At 28.7% G+C, this 17,422-nt stretch overlaps 5 protein-coding genes across 11 annotated transcripts; 4 read left to right on the forward strand and 1 right to left on the reverse strand.

Annotated features, from left to right (window-relative positions):
- Positions 1-576: 576 nt before the first annotated feature.
- On the forward strand, positions 577-2,456 carry LOC105680809 (odorant receptor 13a-like). Of its 2 annotated transcripts, XM_012385967.3 has the most exons (6): positions 578-976; positions 1,183-1,625; positions 1,695-1,794; positions 1,900-2,010; positions 2,094-2,249; positions 2,335-2,450. In XM_012385967.3, exons 1-6 carry the CDS (start codon positions 599-601, stop codon positions 2,386-2,388), a joined length of 1,242 nt encoding a protein of 413 aa, XP_012241390.1. In that variant the 5' UTR covers positions 578-598; the 3' UTR covers positions 2,389-2,450. The 2 variants fall into 2 exon arrangements, with proteins under 2 accessions (XP_024223603.1, XP_012241390.1); XM_024367835.2 differs by having other exon boundaries at positions 577-976; positions 2,094-2,456.
- A 125-nt stretch (positions 2,457-2,581) lies between these two features.
- Positions 2,582-5,489, forward strand: LOC105680811 (odorant receptor 13a-like). Its single transcript, XM_012385972.3, has 6 exons — positions 2,582-3,471; positions 3,845-4,287; positions 4,409-4,508; positions 4,572-4,682; positions 4,941-5,096; positions 5,195-5,489. Exons 1-6 carry the CDS (start codon positions 3,103-3,105, stop codon positions 5,249-5,251), a joined length of 1,236 nt encoding a protein of 411 aa, XP_012241395.1. The 5' UTR covers positions 2,582-3,102; the 3' UTR covers positions 5,252-5,489.
- Positions 5,490-5,579: 90 nt separating this feature from the next.
- Positions 5,580-12,971, forward strand: LOC100746100 (spatacsin). Of its 6 annotated transcripts, none has more exons than XM_012385997.3 (23): positions 5,580-5,695; positions 5,907-6,235; positions 6,302-6,468; positions 6,532-6,888; positions 6,967-7,770; positions 7,848-8,020; positions 8,091-8,365; positions 8,443-8,613; positions 8,682-8,906; positions 8,996-9,187; positions 9,256-9,375; positions 9,445-9,619; positions 9,701-9,924; positions 9,992-10,152; positions 10,227-10,545; positions 10,606-10,774; positions 10,848-11,204; positions 11,259-11,414; positions 11,492-11,640; positions 11,720-11,827; positions 11,902-12,195; positions 12,255-12,574; positions 12,655-12,971. In XM_012385997.3, exons 2-23 carry the CDS (start codon positions 5,954-5,956, stop codon positions 12,854-12,856), a joined length of 5,400 nt encoding a protein of 1,799 aa, XP_012241420.1. In that variant the 5' UTR covers positions 5,580-5,695; positions 5,907-5,953; the 3' UTR covers positions 12,857-12,971. The 6 variants fall into 6 exon arrangements, with proteins under 6 accessions (XP_012241420.1, XP_033176749.1, XP_033176748.1 ...); XM_033320858.1 differs by having other exon boundaries at positions 5,593-5,703; XM_033320857.1 differs by lacking the exon at positions 5,580-5,695 and adding an exon at positions 5,788-5,846 and having other exon boundaries at positions 5,925-6,235.
- A 57-nt stretch (positions 12,972-13,028) lies between these two features.
- LOC112212898 lies at positions 13,029-13,608 on the forward strand. Its single transcript, XM_024367829.2, has 2 exons — positions 13,029-13,347; positions 13,403-13,608. The coding sequence occupies exons 1-2, from the start codon at positions 13,134-13,136 to the stop codon at positions 13,561-13,563; spliced, it is 375 nt and encodes a 124-aa protein (XP_024223597.1). The 5' UTR covers positions 13,029-13,133; the 3' UTR covers positions 13,564-13,608.
- A 77-nt stretch (positions 13,609-13,685) lies between these two features.
- Positions 13,686-17,232, reverse strand: LOC100742750 (DNA polymerase eta). Its single transcript, XM_003489708.4, has 7 exons — positions 16,773-17,232; positions 16,545-16,679; positions 16,263-16,471; positions 16,003-16,169; positions 15,704-15,927; positions 15,492-15,615; positions 13,686-15,420 (listed from the first exon to the last, which is right to left on the reverse strand). Exons 1-7 carry the CDS (start codon positions 16,910-16,912, stop codon positions 13,963-13,965), a joined length of 2,457 nt encoding a protein of 818 aa, XP_003489756.1. The 5' UTR covers positions 16,913-17,232; the 3' UTR covers positions 13,686-13,962.
- Between the last annotated feature and the right edge of the window lie 190 nt (positions 17,233-17,422).

Genomic DNA, 17,422 nt, shown 5'->3' on the forward strand with positions numbered 1-17,422 from the left:
TAATCGTTTTTGATTACTCGACGCCATGTACACATTATATTATATCAAATCACAGGCACAATAATTTACTATGTTCACATAGAACAAACAGTCACGATCTATTTTCATGTAAAAGAAGCCAGCATTTAAAAATATCGTTTAATATTAACTAGCACTAATTGTGAAATTAAATAAACAGTAACGTACTAGAATGTAAATAAATTACAAAATATATATTAAGCTTTCAAACTACTTTTTTTAACAAAGAAAAAGGAAAGGAATTGCAATGTATTTCATTAATAAATTACTCGCCTATATATATTGTCATTTTACATAAACACACATACTATACACAAAACGATATTGTGTTTTCTTAACATCAGCAGCTTTTAATCGTCGTGCATTTATGGTGCAACCTGTTCCACTCGTGTTTAGACAGAAAGTTAGATTCTATAGCATCGTAAGTTAGCTATTCACTACAATTACAGACATTCGCTACATTGATAACTAATAATCGATTTAAAGTTGTGCAAGAAATGCACGCACGCAATATCATGAGCGCAAGCTCAACAACCTTGTAATCAATGCACCTGGACTGTCGCGGACAGTTGTTTTCGACATGTTCACGAGTACTCGTCTCTCCACTCGTAGTCGGACCGATCAGTCGCGAAATCCAAACTACGAAGAGGACATCATTTACGTAACGAAACACAATAAATGGGTTTTGAATTCCATTGGGATTTGGCCGGCTATGGTGGAGGGTATCGGCAAATTTTTACCAAGAATCGCAATCGGACTAAGTAATTTAATATTGTTTTTCACCTTGGTGCAGTGTGTGCTACACATTGTATTGGAGCAAAAAGATCCTTTGCTAAGACTGAAGATTCTGGGCTTAACATGCTTTTCTTTTATCTCCCTGATGAAGTATTGGGCTCTGACAATACGCAAACCGAAAATCGAATATTGTATCGAACAGTTATATGCTGATTGGAAACAGGTCAGTTGCAACAAGTATATCTGTGTAACCCAGTGGAAAAGTGACAAATGGATTGCGAATTTTTATATATTCGTGAGAAATTGAAGCAAACTTCTGCCTAGATCTTAGCCTTCTAATCCTAATTTTCCGAAGAATATGAATTTGCATAAATGTTGGTAGTCTAATAATATAGATATATGTAACTGCATCATTTTTTCAATTGACAGATAGAATACCAAAGAGATCGCAAGTTAATGCTAAAGTATGGAAAGATTGGACGAAGACTGACCGTATACAGTGCTGTGTTTATGTACAGCGGTGGCATAATCTATCACACGGTCATGCAATATGCGATCGGATCGTACGTCGATGAATTTAATCATACGATCAAATTACTGGTGTATCCTACGTACAGTGGTCTTTACGACGTTCAAAAGAGTCCCGTTTATGAACTCGTGTACGTTCTCCAATGCATATGCGGGTATGTGTTTGACACTGTGACAGTTGGGGCTTGTGGACTGGCTGCACTTTTCGCAACACACACCTGTGGACAGATTGATGTCATTATGTCTCGACTGAATGATTTGATTGATGGAAAATTTTCCAAGGAAAATTCTAATACGAGCGTTCGACTGATGGAAATCGTTGAACATCATATAAGAACTTTAAAGTACAAATAAGGTTGAGGTGAAGTAAAATGATATTTATTATTAATTAAATACATACAGTGCTATTGTAGATTCTCTGCGATGGTTGAGACGGTTCTTCAAGAAGTGTGCTTTTTAGAATTCATTGGAACAACGTTTGTAATGTGCTTGCTCGAATACTATTGTATAACGGTACATTTTTCTTGCTCCTAATTTATATTTTCGTATATCATTTTATCGGTATTGTTATATTTATTTTTATTCCGCTAATTTATAATATTTATACATTTTTAACAGGACTGGCAACAGAACAATAAAATTGGTCTGACAACATATTCGTTATTGTTAATATCCTTGACGTTCAATATGTTTTTACTATGCTACATTGGTGATCTGCTGATTGAAAAGGTATTTTCCGTTATATTTTTATTCGTAATCTGTAATATCTTATTACGAAATTTTGCCTATTATTTGCATTATTTATATTACAGAGTACTAACGTCGGAATATCCTGTTGCATGATAGATTGGTATCACTTACCAGCCAAGTCAGTGCAAGACCTCGTTTTGATCATCGCAATGTCAAATAATCCGGCAAAAATTAGCGCCGGCAGAATAGTTAATTTATCCTTGTCTACATTCGCAAGTGTAATTTTTTACAAATATTCTAACTATTCAAAATTGATTTCAGCTATTTATCTGTTGACAATTAAATGTAACTCTATCTTTACAGGTTCTAAAGACGTCATTCGCGTACTTAAATTTCCTCCGAACCGCCCTTGTGTAGTAATTTAATAATTGTTCAATTTCCCAATATTTTGGCGTAGAATGATAAATAAAAAATTATATCGTAAATATATTCAGTCCTGTTTAAATACTTGATATTCTCAAATATTATTACACGTTATCCATTGAATATATTATTTTTATAGTTTGATAATGATATATGGCATTTTAATAACCGTATATGTATAATTGTTCTCGCAGTAGCTTAATCAAATGGCAAAAAATCACGAGGAACATCGACATATTGATATTTATTTACTGAAATCATACTAAAATATCAGACTAAAGACATAATGCATTTTATCATTGCTATTTAATTTCAGCCACGCAAATTGTTATGTCTATTACATTTAGAAATATTTTCTGCGTATTAAGTGACGAAAGAAACCACATACAAATTCCAAAGTGTTTTATTTATGAGTTACTTACCCACGTATTTAAATATTACTATTTGCCACAAACGTATACGCTATACTCTTTCTTAACACCACAAGTACTTAATCGTTGTGCACTTATTCTCCAACTCTCTCCGCTCACGTCTAGACAGAAAGTTATACTATAGCTTCGCTATAATTTCAAACGTCCCCTTCTCTGATGGTAATCGATTTCAAAGTAATGAAAGAGATGCACGCACACAATATCACGAGCGCAAGCTCAACTTTCAATCAATGCTACCGAACTATCGTAAACAGTTGTTTTCGAGCTATCCGCGAATATGCAACTCTCTATGCAACATAAGTGTGATTACACACCGCGAAACTTGTACTATAAGAAAGATATCGCTTATGTAACCAAACACAGCAAGTGGATCCTGCAATCCATTGGCATTTGGCCAGCAGCAGTAGGAGATGTGAAAAAACTTCTGCCAAAAATCGCAATTGCACTCAGTAATTTTGTGTTACTCTTCGCCATTATTCCATGCATTCTGCATATCATATTCGAAGAAAAAGATACTATAATGAGATTAAAATTATCCGGTTTACTAAGTTTCTGTTGTACTTCGTTGATGAAATACTGGGCGCTCACCCTTCGCAAACCGAGGATCAAAGGCTGCATCGAACAGGTGTGCATTGACTGGGAACAGGTCAGTGAATTAACACGTTCATCGATTCTCATTGATTTTCACTAATTTTTCGTGCACGAGAATTGTATCATTTTAAATTAAAATGAACAATGAAATATATAATTAATTTCTATACCGTTGCGTATCACAAAATATAATACGTATTGCGTGATATACGTATTTTCTTTATCGTGTATACATACAATCATCATATGGTTATCATCGATGATCGACAACGCGTGAACGCGTCAGAGAAAACTCTTGACTTTGAAATTTTCCATATCTTCGGAACGATGAATAAATTCTAATATCTCTACTACATAAGTTTCATATTTTATATTTCATTGAAGTTAAACGGTTTAGTGTTTCGTTAAGGGGACGTCCCTACTGGCAGGTGGAACTACATAAGGATCGCGAAATAATGTTGAAATACGGGCGAATGGGTCGAAATCTGACAATAATCTGCGCCGTATTCATGTACACCGGCGGAACAATCTATCACTCGATTTTACAGTACGCGATCGGCACGTTTGTCGATGAACATAATCGTACAATCAAACCTCTGGTATATCCTACATATAGCGCGTTGTACGACGTTCAGAGTAGCCCCATTTACGATCTAGTGTACGTTATTCACTGCATGTGCGGATACGTGATGTATTCCATAACTGCCGGTGCTTGTGGATTAGCCGCTCTTTTCGCAACACACACCTGTGGGCAAATCGACATCATTATATCTCGATTGAATGATCTTGTCCGTGGCGAATATATGAAAGAAACGCTTAATTTAAATACGCGATTGATAGAAATTGTTGAACGTCATTTGAGAATTTTAAGGTACAAACAAGTGATAAATGTATTAATATTAATATACATAATATAATTGATATAAAGAAGTCTTTATACATGTCAGTGAGTATAAAAATAATACATGATATTGTATTATAACCGATTATAGATTTTCGGCAGCAGTAGAAATGGTGCTACAAGAAGTATGTTTCCTAGAATTCATTGGATCCACCTTTATGATATGTCTACTCGAATATTATTGTATAACGGTGCGTTTCTTTTTATTTTCGTTATAATATCCTATTATATTCATGATTGCTTGTTCATAACAGGATTGGGAACAGAGTAATACCATCAGTCTTACGACATATACAATGTTACTAATATCTCTGACATTTAACATATTTATATTGTGCTATATTGGTGAACTCCTAATAGAAAAGGTATATTTTCACAATTTACTAAAAAATACAATATACTTTAAAAAATCAAACCGTTCAAAGTACTTCCATAACTTTTCCACTTATAATATTATTAATAAATTTTTATCAAATTTAATTTATAGCTGATAATTTATATAAACATATAGATTAATGATTCCTCGAGATAAACTATTATTTTTTACAAAAATTTATTAGTAACTTGCTCAGAATATGTACTTATTTTTTAATCTATTGTTCTATTTCTGATTTTGATCATAGAGCAGTAATGTTGGATTGTCTTGTTTCATGATCGACTGGTTTCATTTACCGACTAAGACAATACACGGTCTTATTTTAATCATTGCTATGTCGAATAATCCGGTTAAAATTACCGCAGGCAGGATAGCTGATTTATCTTTATCAACTTTTGGAAGTGTAAGTGATTAATAATATTTAACTAATATTTAAATATTTGCATAATCGTGGATTTAAAAAATCATCTATCGGTCATAAAAACTACTCTGTCTTTGTAGGTTCTCAAATCATCACTGGCGTATTTAAGTTTCCTCCGGACTATTGTTATGCAATAATTTATTAATTTTTATGTACTTTTATAGTATTTCCAGTAGAGAAAATAAAACAATAAGACATAGCAGTATTTTTTATTATCTTAATGCAATTTATGACATAGTGTTACCCAGATGGTACTATGTGGTCGTTCATTATCAGCAAAGTTATCAGCTTCTCAGCTAGTCGACCTTTAATTGAGAATAAACATGAATATTTTCGTTTTATACATTCATGATTTAAAATGTACAATTGGAAATGCAATTTACACGTAATTTGTGTGTAATTGGTTGAAATCTTATACTTTATTTATAGTCAATACCATCAATCGATAACAAATGTAATTATTTCATTATTCTCCGTGACAGCATGATAAGAATCTTTCTTAGTTCTTATTGTCATCAAGCTTGACATTTCGCAAATGTAAAACGTTAAACAACGTTTATTGCATAGTATACAACAACAATGTACATTTGTATGTCATATATGTATTTTGTGTATAGATAACAGCAAAGAGAAAATTTTGTATGCTAATAGTATTGTAGTTTATAATTTTATATTTAATAAAATAAAGTAAAAACTTTTTAAGTGTTACAGTAAAATATAATGTAATGAAAAGTTAGTAACAATATGTTACAAAACCTAACATAAATTGTATTGAAATCTATATTGTTTCAGCAAAATATTATGATACAGGTATATTATAAAAAAAATATATTAACAAGATGGCAGAGAAAACAATAGTGGGAGGCATTCCGATTGAATGTTTAACCGGAGAACCTGCAATTATTTGGTCTGGTTGGCGTATATTAGGGGACAGAGAACTTGTTAGAGAAGCCTCTGCAAAGGGCACTCACATTAATCTTGCTTATAAATGTCTAGCTTATAGAAGAAGATGTTCTATCGAAGATGCTCAGCATTATTTCAACAAAGAAGTTGAAACTTGGATTATAGAACTTCTAAAGAAACATCAAATTTACAGGGCCTCTCATATTTTAAATAATATGGTATATCAAATTTTAAGTACTGACAAGCAATATATTATTCTTTACATTAATGTAGTTTTTTTATAGGATAAAAATCCAATGGAATATATATTTAAAGTTTGTGTAAACTGCAAGGATTTTACATTAAGAAATTATTTATCGGAATATCTAATAAGTGTTGCGCACTTTGAAAATAAATATATAGATTCATGGAATATAATAAAAAGTATTGTAGAATTTGAACAAAAATATATGTAAGTTTCTTCATAAATAATCAGTTTAAATAGATCAAAAGGTAAGAAATACCATTTGTTTAGGGTTGAAGATGGCTTGAGCTCTTCTTTATGTATAGAGGATATTATAAAATTACCAGAAGATATAAAACAAGCATTATGTACTGAATTATATTTTTCTATAACTGAACAATCTCTTTTGAAAAATGTAACTAATATTGTGCTGTGGGATTATTTACTGTCAAATAATAAAATCGAACTAATGAGATTTTGGATTGACATTTACTATGGCAATGATACAATAGAAGAAATAAACGAAATTAATGAAGAATACAAGTCATTGTTTCGTACTTTGGATATAGTACCAGATATGATTGAAGCTATTGATTCTTCAGATGCCAGTACTCTTATTAAAGATCTAGCAAAAAATCATTTATGTAGGTAAGTCCATATAAAATACATTTGTTATGAAATATATTTAAATATTTAAATATTTATTTATTAATATTTAATATATAGGTATGGCGTATTTGTAGAGAGAGAACAACGTGATGTAAAATTATTACTAGCACGTATATTTGCCAGTGCAATGACAATAGCAGAATTTAATACAATATTATCATATAAATCTTGTAATATTAATAAAACTGAATTTATGAAGAAAATTGACAAAGAATTGTGTCTTGCACATTGCTTGAGTGAAACGAGTACTCAGGAAGATGAAACCAAGATCATTGAATTGTATGATGTATTGACAAAAATGTGTGAAAGTCAAGAACCGTTACAAGATATATTAACAGAAGGAATTTTTAAAACAATTTACTATCTTTCTGATGATGTAACCGAATATTTGAAGCAAAATTATTTGATAGTTTTAGTATTGATATTTTCATACCAATCTAGAGAAAGTGCAATATGCAATCAAGATAAAGGCACAGTACTAAAAGAAATTACTCTAAAAAGTATATTTACAAGTAAAAATCCTTTGCAATTATGCAACTATGATATTTCGAATGAAGTTCTTCAGAATACATTAAAACAAGTGCCAATTCTTGAATCCATCATAAAAAAAGAACCAAAGAACAAAGTTACAATGTATGAATTATTAGATGGTTACAAAAATTTAAACGTTAAACAATTATATAAGTGGCGTTTTAATAATGAACCAATGCCTCATTTTTCTAATGAAACTCTTGTTAAAAAATATGGATATACAGAAGATTTAACATATAAATACTATTTGAAAGAAGCTCGTCCTAATATGGCTATATTTAGCTTAAAACATTCCCAAGGAAAACTAATTGGAAATGTTTCTTCTAGAAGGTAAAGAAGAATTATATATTAATTCATGTATTTATGTATTTCAGAATATATTATGCACATTTATACTACACTTATAGGAAATATAAGGCGGCTCTGTACGCGCATAGTCTTGCCTTACGAAATTTAGAGAAACCCGAAATTTTACATACTTGTATTTCTTTCATGGAAATATTAGGTATCGATTCAGAAAATTTAAGGCTGCATATAACCGTGGCAAATTATATTTATAAACAGATTAACATTCCCATTGGTAATTATGTTCATTGAATATTTATTAGAATTGGTAATCATAGATCTCCAATATATTTTTTAATTGACAGGAAATTTACTAGAAAATATAATATACAAAAATGAAAATGATTTAAAGACTGTAATGTCTTATCTTGAAAGTAGTTTTCAAACAAGTTGTACTGAAAGTTCAATTAATGATAGTCAAGAGTTCGTAAATGTATTAAAAATATGGGATGTTATTGTACGATTTGCAGCAGCACACAACTTTGCTTTCCCAATCAGCTTTTTAAAATTTTTAGCAAGTAAAAATCACTGGTTTGAATTTGTATTAGTTTGTCACATCTTTAATTATCCCCTGAACCAGGTAATAATTTTGAATTTTAATTAATTTATACAAGATTTCTGAAATTAAAAGAAAAATATGCTCTTCGTTGCTTTTAGATATTGGAAAATATAGAACATTTTGAAAACACAATTCTCAGAGAACATTTATTAACTTGTTTGAGTAATATTCAACTCACTAAATCTCAATTAGCTGTATGTAATGAACAAAAGATAAAATCACGAGATGTTAGACAATCATTATATTACAAAATTGGAGTTAAACAAAGTGTAAGTAGTAAATGTCATATATTTAAAACATATTTTATTAAATACTATACTATATCGTTATTAAATAGGTATCACCCAATTATGATTCACCAGTCTCAGCAGATTTAGCAAGCACTTATGATTCTCATAGTATAAATGAATATACTGTAAATGATAACATTTGTTCTCCAAATGATGATTTGTGGTTGATTATATTGAAATGTCTCCAAAGCCCAGATCCACCTGGTGCTTTAATCAATTCATCCCGGTTAACTTCAAAGCCTTTCCTTATAGTTTTAGCATCCTGTTATGAGGTATTTTATATATTAGTAATTTCATATTTTTCTCAACTATAAAATTTTCCAGAACATACCATGCTTCTCTTATCGAATATCTTTTTTAGCCATCTTCAATTGCAGCATATTGTTATTCATGGATGGTAATATCCACCACAGATAAAGAAATTCTTTCTAATTATAAAGAATGTTTAAAACAACAAGTATGGACAGCTAATCAAGTTTATAACTTATTGGATCAAATGGTAACATATGGATATATTACTATCGTTAGTAAAGCTTACAAAATTTTTATGCCTGTAAGTATACTTTACCTTTATATGAATATCCTGTTTTATCTTATTTTCCTAATACAGTTTGATTGTAGGAAAGTCTCTTCAATTTATTTTTTGACTTTCTCATAGAATGTGTAATTTATGGTGATTTTAAAAGTTGCCAACAAAAATTATTGGATTTTAAAGCACAATGTGTAAATCTCAAATGTAATGTATGTATCAAGCACTATTTCAATATTTAACAATTACGTGAAATAATATGAGAATTATGTATTTTTCAGGAAGCTATAGATTGGAATTGCTCAGATACCACATACTTGAATAATTTATACTGGATTGCAATTGTTACAATTAAATGCCTTATTGCAACACTCGCTTATGGTCTAAGAAGTACACATCTCCAAATAAAATTCCTCGAAATTTTGATAAAATGTAACTTTTATAAGAATTTTCCAGGTACTGCTATCTTGTATGAATTATTATTTCAATAATTAATAATGAAAATCAGACATAAACTAATTTCTTTGTTCATTACAGATTTCGTTCCAATCTTTCCATTTCTGCTACAAGTTATAAAAATTCTTCAAAAAACAAATGTCGCATTAAATTTTGCAGCATTTACAGTATCAGACAATGTATATAATTTTGATACAGAAATTCATAGGTGCATTAATGATTTAATAAGAACTGAAGATTATACTAATGCATTAAAATTATCAAATGTAGCAGGATTTAATTCGTCTGAAATAATCTTAGCTCAGGTATTATCTTATTTTTTATATAAGTACTAGTTTTCATCATTAATATTTTAATTATTAATACTTTTAGTGCCGAAGTAAATTTAAATATTATATACAAAAAAATGAGAAAATTGAAGATAATTTTTGGAATGAGTGTGCATTAAATTTTAAAAAATATAACATTTCATATGAAAAAGCAGCAGAATTTTTTGTTGAGCATGCTGAAAAAGTTACTTCTCATAAAGAAAGGTATGTGATATTTTTTATCTAGAGGCATCAATGACATATAGATTTAATCAAATATGAAATATATGTTTTAACAGATATGAAATATTAAAACTAGCTTTTGAAACCTTAAAGAATATTGAAACAGAGCAACAAGATATTGATGTCCTTGAAACAGCAATGTGGAAATCATGTATGTTAGCAGGTCCTGAAAATGTGCAATTAGATGATGGACCTTATATCTTCAATAAACTAAAAACAGAATTGTTATCAGGACTAAATGAATTGAAATTTGGCTATACCTTAAGTAACATACAAGAGAAAAATGCAATTGAAAGTTTAATTAATACATTAATTGACTTAGGTAAACTGGATACAGCATTAAGAATAAGTACAATTTTTAATTACAAACATAAGGTAAATTTCATTAAACCTTTATTAATAAATATGTATTAACTGTTTTAATTATAATTGTAGGATTTACAAATTCTGATGTTATGTTTGAGTTTAGCAGAAGGGGAAATTTCACCAAATGATTTAAATATTGAACAACAAAGTCTTCTGAAAGAAGTAAATAAGAATAAACAACAAAAATACAATGCCTTAAAGAATCGTGGTTTACAAAGATTTTCTTCAGCTTCTTCATGTATGTCTAATTTATACTCTCATCACAACAAATTATTAACTAGCACATATTTATAACAAAACTTTGATTACAGTGATCACCTCAATCAGTACTGAAATGAATAAACTAAAACATGAAGATGTTCATGGAATACAAATGGAGTGTTTATCAATTTTAGAAAAATTATTTAATATTTTGGAACATGGAGTAGACATATGTCTTCGCATTGTATTATGTTATAAATTAGCCATGCAACTGGAAAAAAGTTATCAGTTCTTGTTAATGTTAAACAATCCAATTGAATTTTTACAAGAAATTACAGAAAGTGATAGTATTAAAAATAAATCTGAAATTATTAATGATATAGTTATTGCATACAAAATAAACAATGATGATGTTGCAACATTTTTGGCTGAAAATATCACTCTAAATATTAACCGTGCAGTAGAAGGTATGTAATGATATTGTAAATTTATACACGGTTGTAAAAAGTTTACTTTTGTAGATGGATATGAAAATAACGTTTGCTTGTGGGGATATTCCTTAAATACAAATTTTCGTGTTATTATGGAACTATGCAATGATGTTTCACTCCTTGGTTGGAAACTCTTAAAAACGGCAAATAAATTGCTTGGACATTCTCATGGCGAAAAAACAAGCGGTACTATACTAAAATATAATTATCATTACATTCTTATAATAACTAAATTTATTATTAAAACCTTTTCTATTGTTTAGCATTTACTCTGAAGACGATTGCAGAATTATTAATACGTGCTCATGATTGTTTTACAACTTCCTGCAATATGGAAGGGATAGCATCAGTATTATGTAAATGTCAAATTTTCGCAAATGTTTTGCAGAATCTTAAGTATTGGACATTACTAGTACGTTATTTTACAAGAATTAAATAAACAAAATTTTATACACTGTGCTTAAAAAATATATAATATCAAACAATTTTAGGTACGTCTTGTAACAGGTGTTGGTCGTTTCACAGAAATGAATTATGTATTTCAAATTTTAAAAGAAAATGATCAGTTTGAATTTTTACTTGGAAAAGGATTAAATAAGGTTTCTTTACGCTTTTTATTTTTCTAAATACATATATAAATACCATATACAATATTATATTAAACATGTTATAGGTAATAGGGCTAGAAACAGCAATTTTGGAATTCCTGAAGCGTCATTGTCCTGAAAATAAAGAACTTTTTACTCTGGTAGCTTTACATTTTCGATTATATCATGAACTAGCACATATGTGGAAAAATGAAGCGGAAGATATAATTAATACGATAATATCAGATGCTACAAAAGATCTTATGAAATTGCAAAGTACTGTTCAACATGAAAAAAAATTCATCAAAACTGAAAATATTCTGAAACAGTTACACTTAGCTGTTACTAATTATACTCACGCAACAGAATACTATTTACAGGTAAAACATTATCTAGATTATTTGCATAAATAAAAATTTATAATATGAATATGTTATAGGCTAATAAATTAAATCTTGCTAATCAATGTTCTGATCAAGTACAATTAGTTGCTCTCCAACTTTCACTTTTTAATACTGTGTCTTATAATCAACAAGTAATCTGTATACTTAATTTAAAACCTGGAGATATCGATAAAGTATTATGTCATAACTTAAGCTTCTCTCAAGCTTTTGTTGTCATTCATGCATATAATCATCACGTAGATTGGGCTAATCTGATTTATAGCCATTGTATATTAAATGGAGAAACAAAATATTTGAAAGATTTTATAGCAGTAAATAAGCTCACCCCTAGTCTTGTAAGAAATTGTGTACGCAGGCAAGTTAATTATTGCTTTAAAGAAATAATTTATTTTTGGACATTTCTTTCCATTTTAATCATTATTAACTTTATTATAGGTACAGACTGGAAAAAAGCATTACTCATACTATGACAGATAACATGAAAATATTAATTTCTGAATTGTCAGATGTGGAGTGTAAATATGTATTAGCCAGTCAACTGGGATTTAAAGATATTGTAGAAACAATGCTCAATAATCCTATGATAGGTGCATATCTAAAAGACACTGTATGGAAAAAAGGATATAATGCTATTTAAATATTTTCTTTAAATTATACATTTCCTATAAACATTCATAAACGTTGTAACATCCAAAGTGTATATGTATGTTTTTATTACTGTTTTTGAATAAATAAATGTTTTTATATATTTATATCGTCACCAAATTTCTTTATTTTTTCAACTCAGAATATATAGGGTGACCCCACTGTGTATAAACTTTTAATTATACTCAAAAACAACAGAATTATTTATTGAGCTTCATATTTCTAATGTGCAATTTAATGTGTATAATGTAAAATTTAAGACAATAATCATGGATAAAAATATATGTTGTAAAAAAATCTTATGGGACAGTCAAACAGAAAAAGCAGCAGTTCTTAAATTGGACGTATATATAAAAAAACACGAACAAAAATTCGGAAAAATATTATTCCAAAAAATGTTGTCACGAAAACAATTAAAATTACTAAGGCTTATGCATAAATTAATGAGAGCTATCGAGAAAGCAGAGATTGATAAACAACAAGGTACAATTTTATAATATTTTCAGATATTATTTTAAAATTTCATTATTTTTTTTAGCATTTCAATTGCTAAAGGCATCTAACGATGCAATAAAAACAACGATTTCTACATTTCAAGATTCAATGAAACGATACAAAGAAAGCGTGAAAACGGAATTTGCAAAACTCGATTGTTTAAGTACAAATCGACTTTTAAGTATTAATTGTACATATACATAATTTATCAATGTTGAACAAGTATATTATAAGATACCTAAAAGTAAAATATTTTTTTAACTATTATTATTATTTTAATTATTATCTATCATTTTAATTTATTTAAATGAAAGATACTGGAGCAATATAATTAAATAAAATTTATTATGAATCAATACAACATTAGCATTTTATGCATATTACAGTATTATTGCTTTTTATTTCAAAAGTGTCATTAATTCAAATAAAATTGAAGGAGAAGAACTACTTCAATTCTAAGAAGACTATGTTGTAAATATATATCTACATATCTCATAAAATGTAAGTATATTTTTACAAATGATACACAAAATATTTATTTAAGATTTATTTCGTTGAGATAGATATAAGATATCAATATAATATATAATACGTCAATTCATATTACGAAAAAAATGATGATATGGATTTATGATTCTTATGAGAATTTAAAATATTTGCATTTAATCGACGTTTAATAGAATTGGTATCTACATCACTTGTATTTTCCTTCCTTTTTATATTTGTAGTATGTAATACTGAATTATTTAAGTTCCATTGCAGACTTTCAGCCACATGAAAATCGCAATGTTCCTGATATTTTAATATAGGTATCATTTGATAACATTTTAAACATTGTTTAGAAGGAACTTCAATTGAGTTACATGAGTTTTTTTTAATTAGGAAACTAGAAATATCATTATCTTTTCTTCCTTTTGAAGTGTTGGTTTTAAATTTATTTTTTCCCTTCATTTTCGCTGAAGTTTGTTTTGAAATATCCTTTTTATTTTCTGTTTTCATATATAATTTTGCTTTTTCTTGTAAATATGAAGGTAACAATACAACTACAGTAGGATCAATATTACTCAAATCAGGAAATATTTCTTCTAGTTGTATTATATCTTGTTCATTAATCATTCTGTTATTTTCATTTAATTTTATATTTGAAGAAATTGGCCCATTTTCCATTTCACTGTTTATATACATTTTGTCACTATTCGCCTTTGTATTCAAATCCAATTTTTCGTCAAAATTACTTTTCTCGTTTTTTACACTATCTTCATTTACATTTTCAAACTCAATATCTATATTTACATTGTCATTTAACTCAATTAACCTAATATCATTTACATGTGTATCTTTCAAATTACTTTCTTTTGGGTTGAAAACATTCATAAAAAATGATTCCTTAAAATCATTTTGATGTAAGGGATCATTCAAATTAAAACAATTTGCCTTCTTTTCATAAAATGTTATTTTATTTCCTTCATTTAATGAATTAATTAAATTATTTAATCTTCTGGAAGTAGGAGACCAATCTGTTTTGATATTACAACTTTGTTCACCTAATTGTGGATTTATTGTAGAACATTTTTTCTCAACATGTTTTAGTTTATTACTTGATGCATTGTTAATTTCATCACTATTAGAATCTACATTGATAATTTTATCGACATCTAAATCACTTTTTATTTTCTTAGTAGTATTTTCTACTGAATATATACTTTCTACTTTCGTATTTTCTGTTTGTGCATCTATTTTCTTATGAGGCTCTGATTCGTTTGATTTAAAAAAATTCCGAAAATTGCCGCTACCTTTAGCTGGTATAAATTTACCAGCTGATATACCTAAATATGCAATTGGACATTGTGTTGACTTAGATATGATTTGTACACAACGAATTGCCATATTTCCTGGTTTATATGAATTTAAGGTACATGAACGTGATTGTGATACTGTAGCCTTATTTTGATAATACTGATAACATATTGTCATTAACGTTGCTCGTCGCTCATTTTCTTCAAGATCTTGTTCAAGACGTTCACAAACTTCTGCTGATAATTCACCAGCCCAATGTTCTAACTGTAAACAAAATATTATGTAAAGAAATAATTCACAATTTTCCTATGTACAAATTTTATTATGTACTTTACCACATCTAATGAGACAATAGCTTGTTTTCCTGGGAACTTTTTACATGCTCCAATTGATTTTGATACTAATCGTATATTAACAGGTTCATTGTCTATTCCTCGAGCAATATTGTATAACCATGACCTAAATGAATATATTAATATAACATAGTCTCAAAGTAATGTTTTTATACATTATTATTTTCAGCGAAATTATGAGTTCATAAATATACCCCGTTTTTTCATCGAATCGTTTTTGTAAATATTGCAGTGAATACTGCAGTAAATCACCCATAACATTACAATTGAGAGATTCAACAACGACATCTCCAAACTTCCCACCAAGATTTCTAACTTTTTTGATTGGCAATGTCGAATACAGAGTTGATACTGCAGCTGCAGGTAATATTGTTTGTCGATTTGGTTTATGCAATCCACATGCCAACTTAGCTAATATCTAAACAATAATAACTAATACAATATTACTTTTTTTAATTAATTAGGTAATAAAATAGATGGTACACCTTTTTACCTTGTTTCCTGCAATACCAGCAGAACATCTAAATCCTGTTTTATCAAATATGTCAGCTCTTATTTCTTCAACTATAAGTCCCGCTATTGCAAGTTTTTGTGCTTCTATATCTTCAAGATTCTCGAAAACGTTCATTATCCAAGTTTCTGTGCCTTTACTTCTCTCTTCTAAATCCATACCATATAAAGGCCCATATCATATAACAACATTATATACAAATTTATTTATAGTCATAAAAGTTTATAGTAATTTTTTCTTACCTTCATCATTTTTTCCAACTTCTGAATATCCTACTACAAAAGTATTTGAAAGCTGTGTCACTAAATGATTCAAAGAAATAGAATATGTAGACATCCTTTTACAAACCAAGTCAGTAATATCTAAATATGCTTCATCCACACTAGCACGTTCTATTATATTGCAATGTTTCTTTATAACATTAATAACTTCACGACCAGCACTTCTATATCTATACAAACATTTGTAATTCACCCATATTGTGTGTGTGTGAAAAATATTAAATGCATAATTTTTTGATATACCTTGATGTATCAGCTTTTCCACGAAGGCATGGTACACTAGCTAAAACAATATCTGGACATTTTTCTTTTGCCTCTTCACCTCTCATGTGTCTTGTAACACCATATTCCCTTGCTTCATAATTAACAGCAATTATCCTATTTAAAAAATATTAGCAATATTTAGAATCTCTCTCTAATCTATCTACTTAAGTTATTTAAGTATAATTTATGTTATCTGAAATATTTTACCCTCCTAATTTCCACTGATTGTATTGTACAACTGCCAGTGGTTTTCCAGCATATTCTGGTTGAAGTTTTGTTTCAACTTGGCAAAAAAAGCAATCCATGTCTATTAAAACGACAACTCTATCATTGCTTGAGTTTGCCATTATAAAATAAATTTGATCTATTAATTAAAATTATTTACAATTATAGGTTAAAAACATTAGTATAATACGACGTTATTCATCTAGTATTCATTAAAATGGAAGTTTAAATTATATATATTTGAAAAAACATCGTTATCGTTTTAGTATTTTAAAAATAGGTTACAGGTATAAAACTTTTACATATAATCAAATTAGTACAAAGTTAAAAGAAAAACAATCGCAATTTGACACAGTCTCAAATTCAAATTTGTAACTAGATCATTGTTCCTAAATTCACATTATTTTGTAAGGATGGATTATAAGAAGTAGTCATCTTTGTTTTGAACTGGTGTACGCCTGTGGCTCTCTCTACCGTGAATATTTTGTATGATAATAGGGTTAATTCTTGCGCCGCGAATTTAACTGTACAGCAACATAGCCGAGGCAACGAACAAAAGCTATTTAACAAATTTATTGATTAATGACAAAATTATTTCTCAGTAACAACTGTGATTACTTTCGAATTTCATA

The sequence above is a fragment of the Bombus impatiens genome, unplaced genomic scaffold (genome assembly GCF_000188095.3).
Source record: "Bombus impatiens unplaced genomic scaffold, BIMP_2.2 scf_0362, whole genome shotgun sequence".
NCBI lineage: Eukaryota > Metazoa > Arthropoda > Insecta > Hymenoptera > Apidae > Bombus > Bombus impatiens.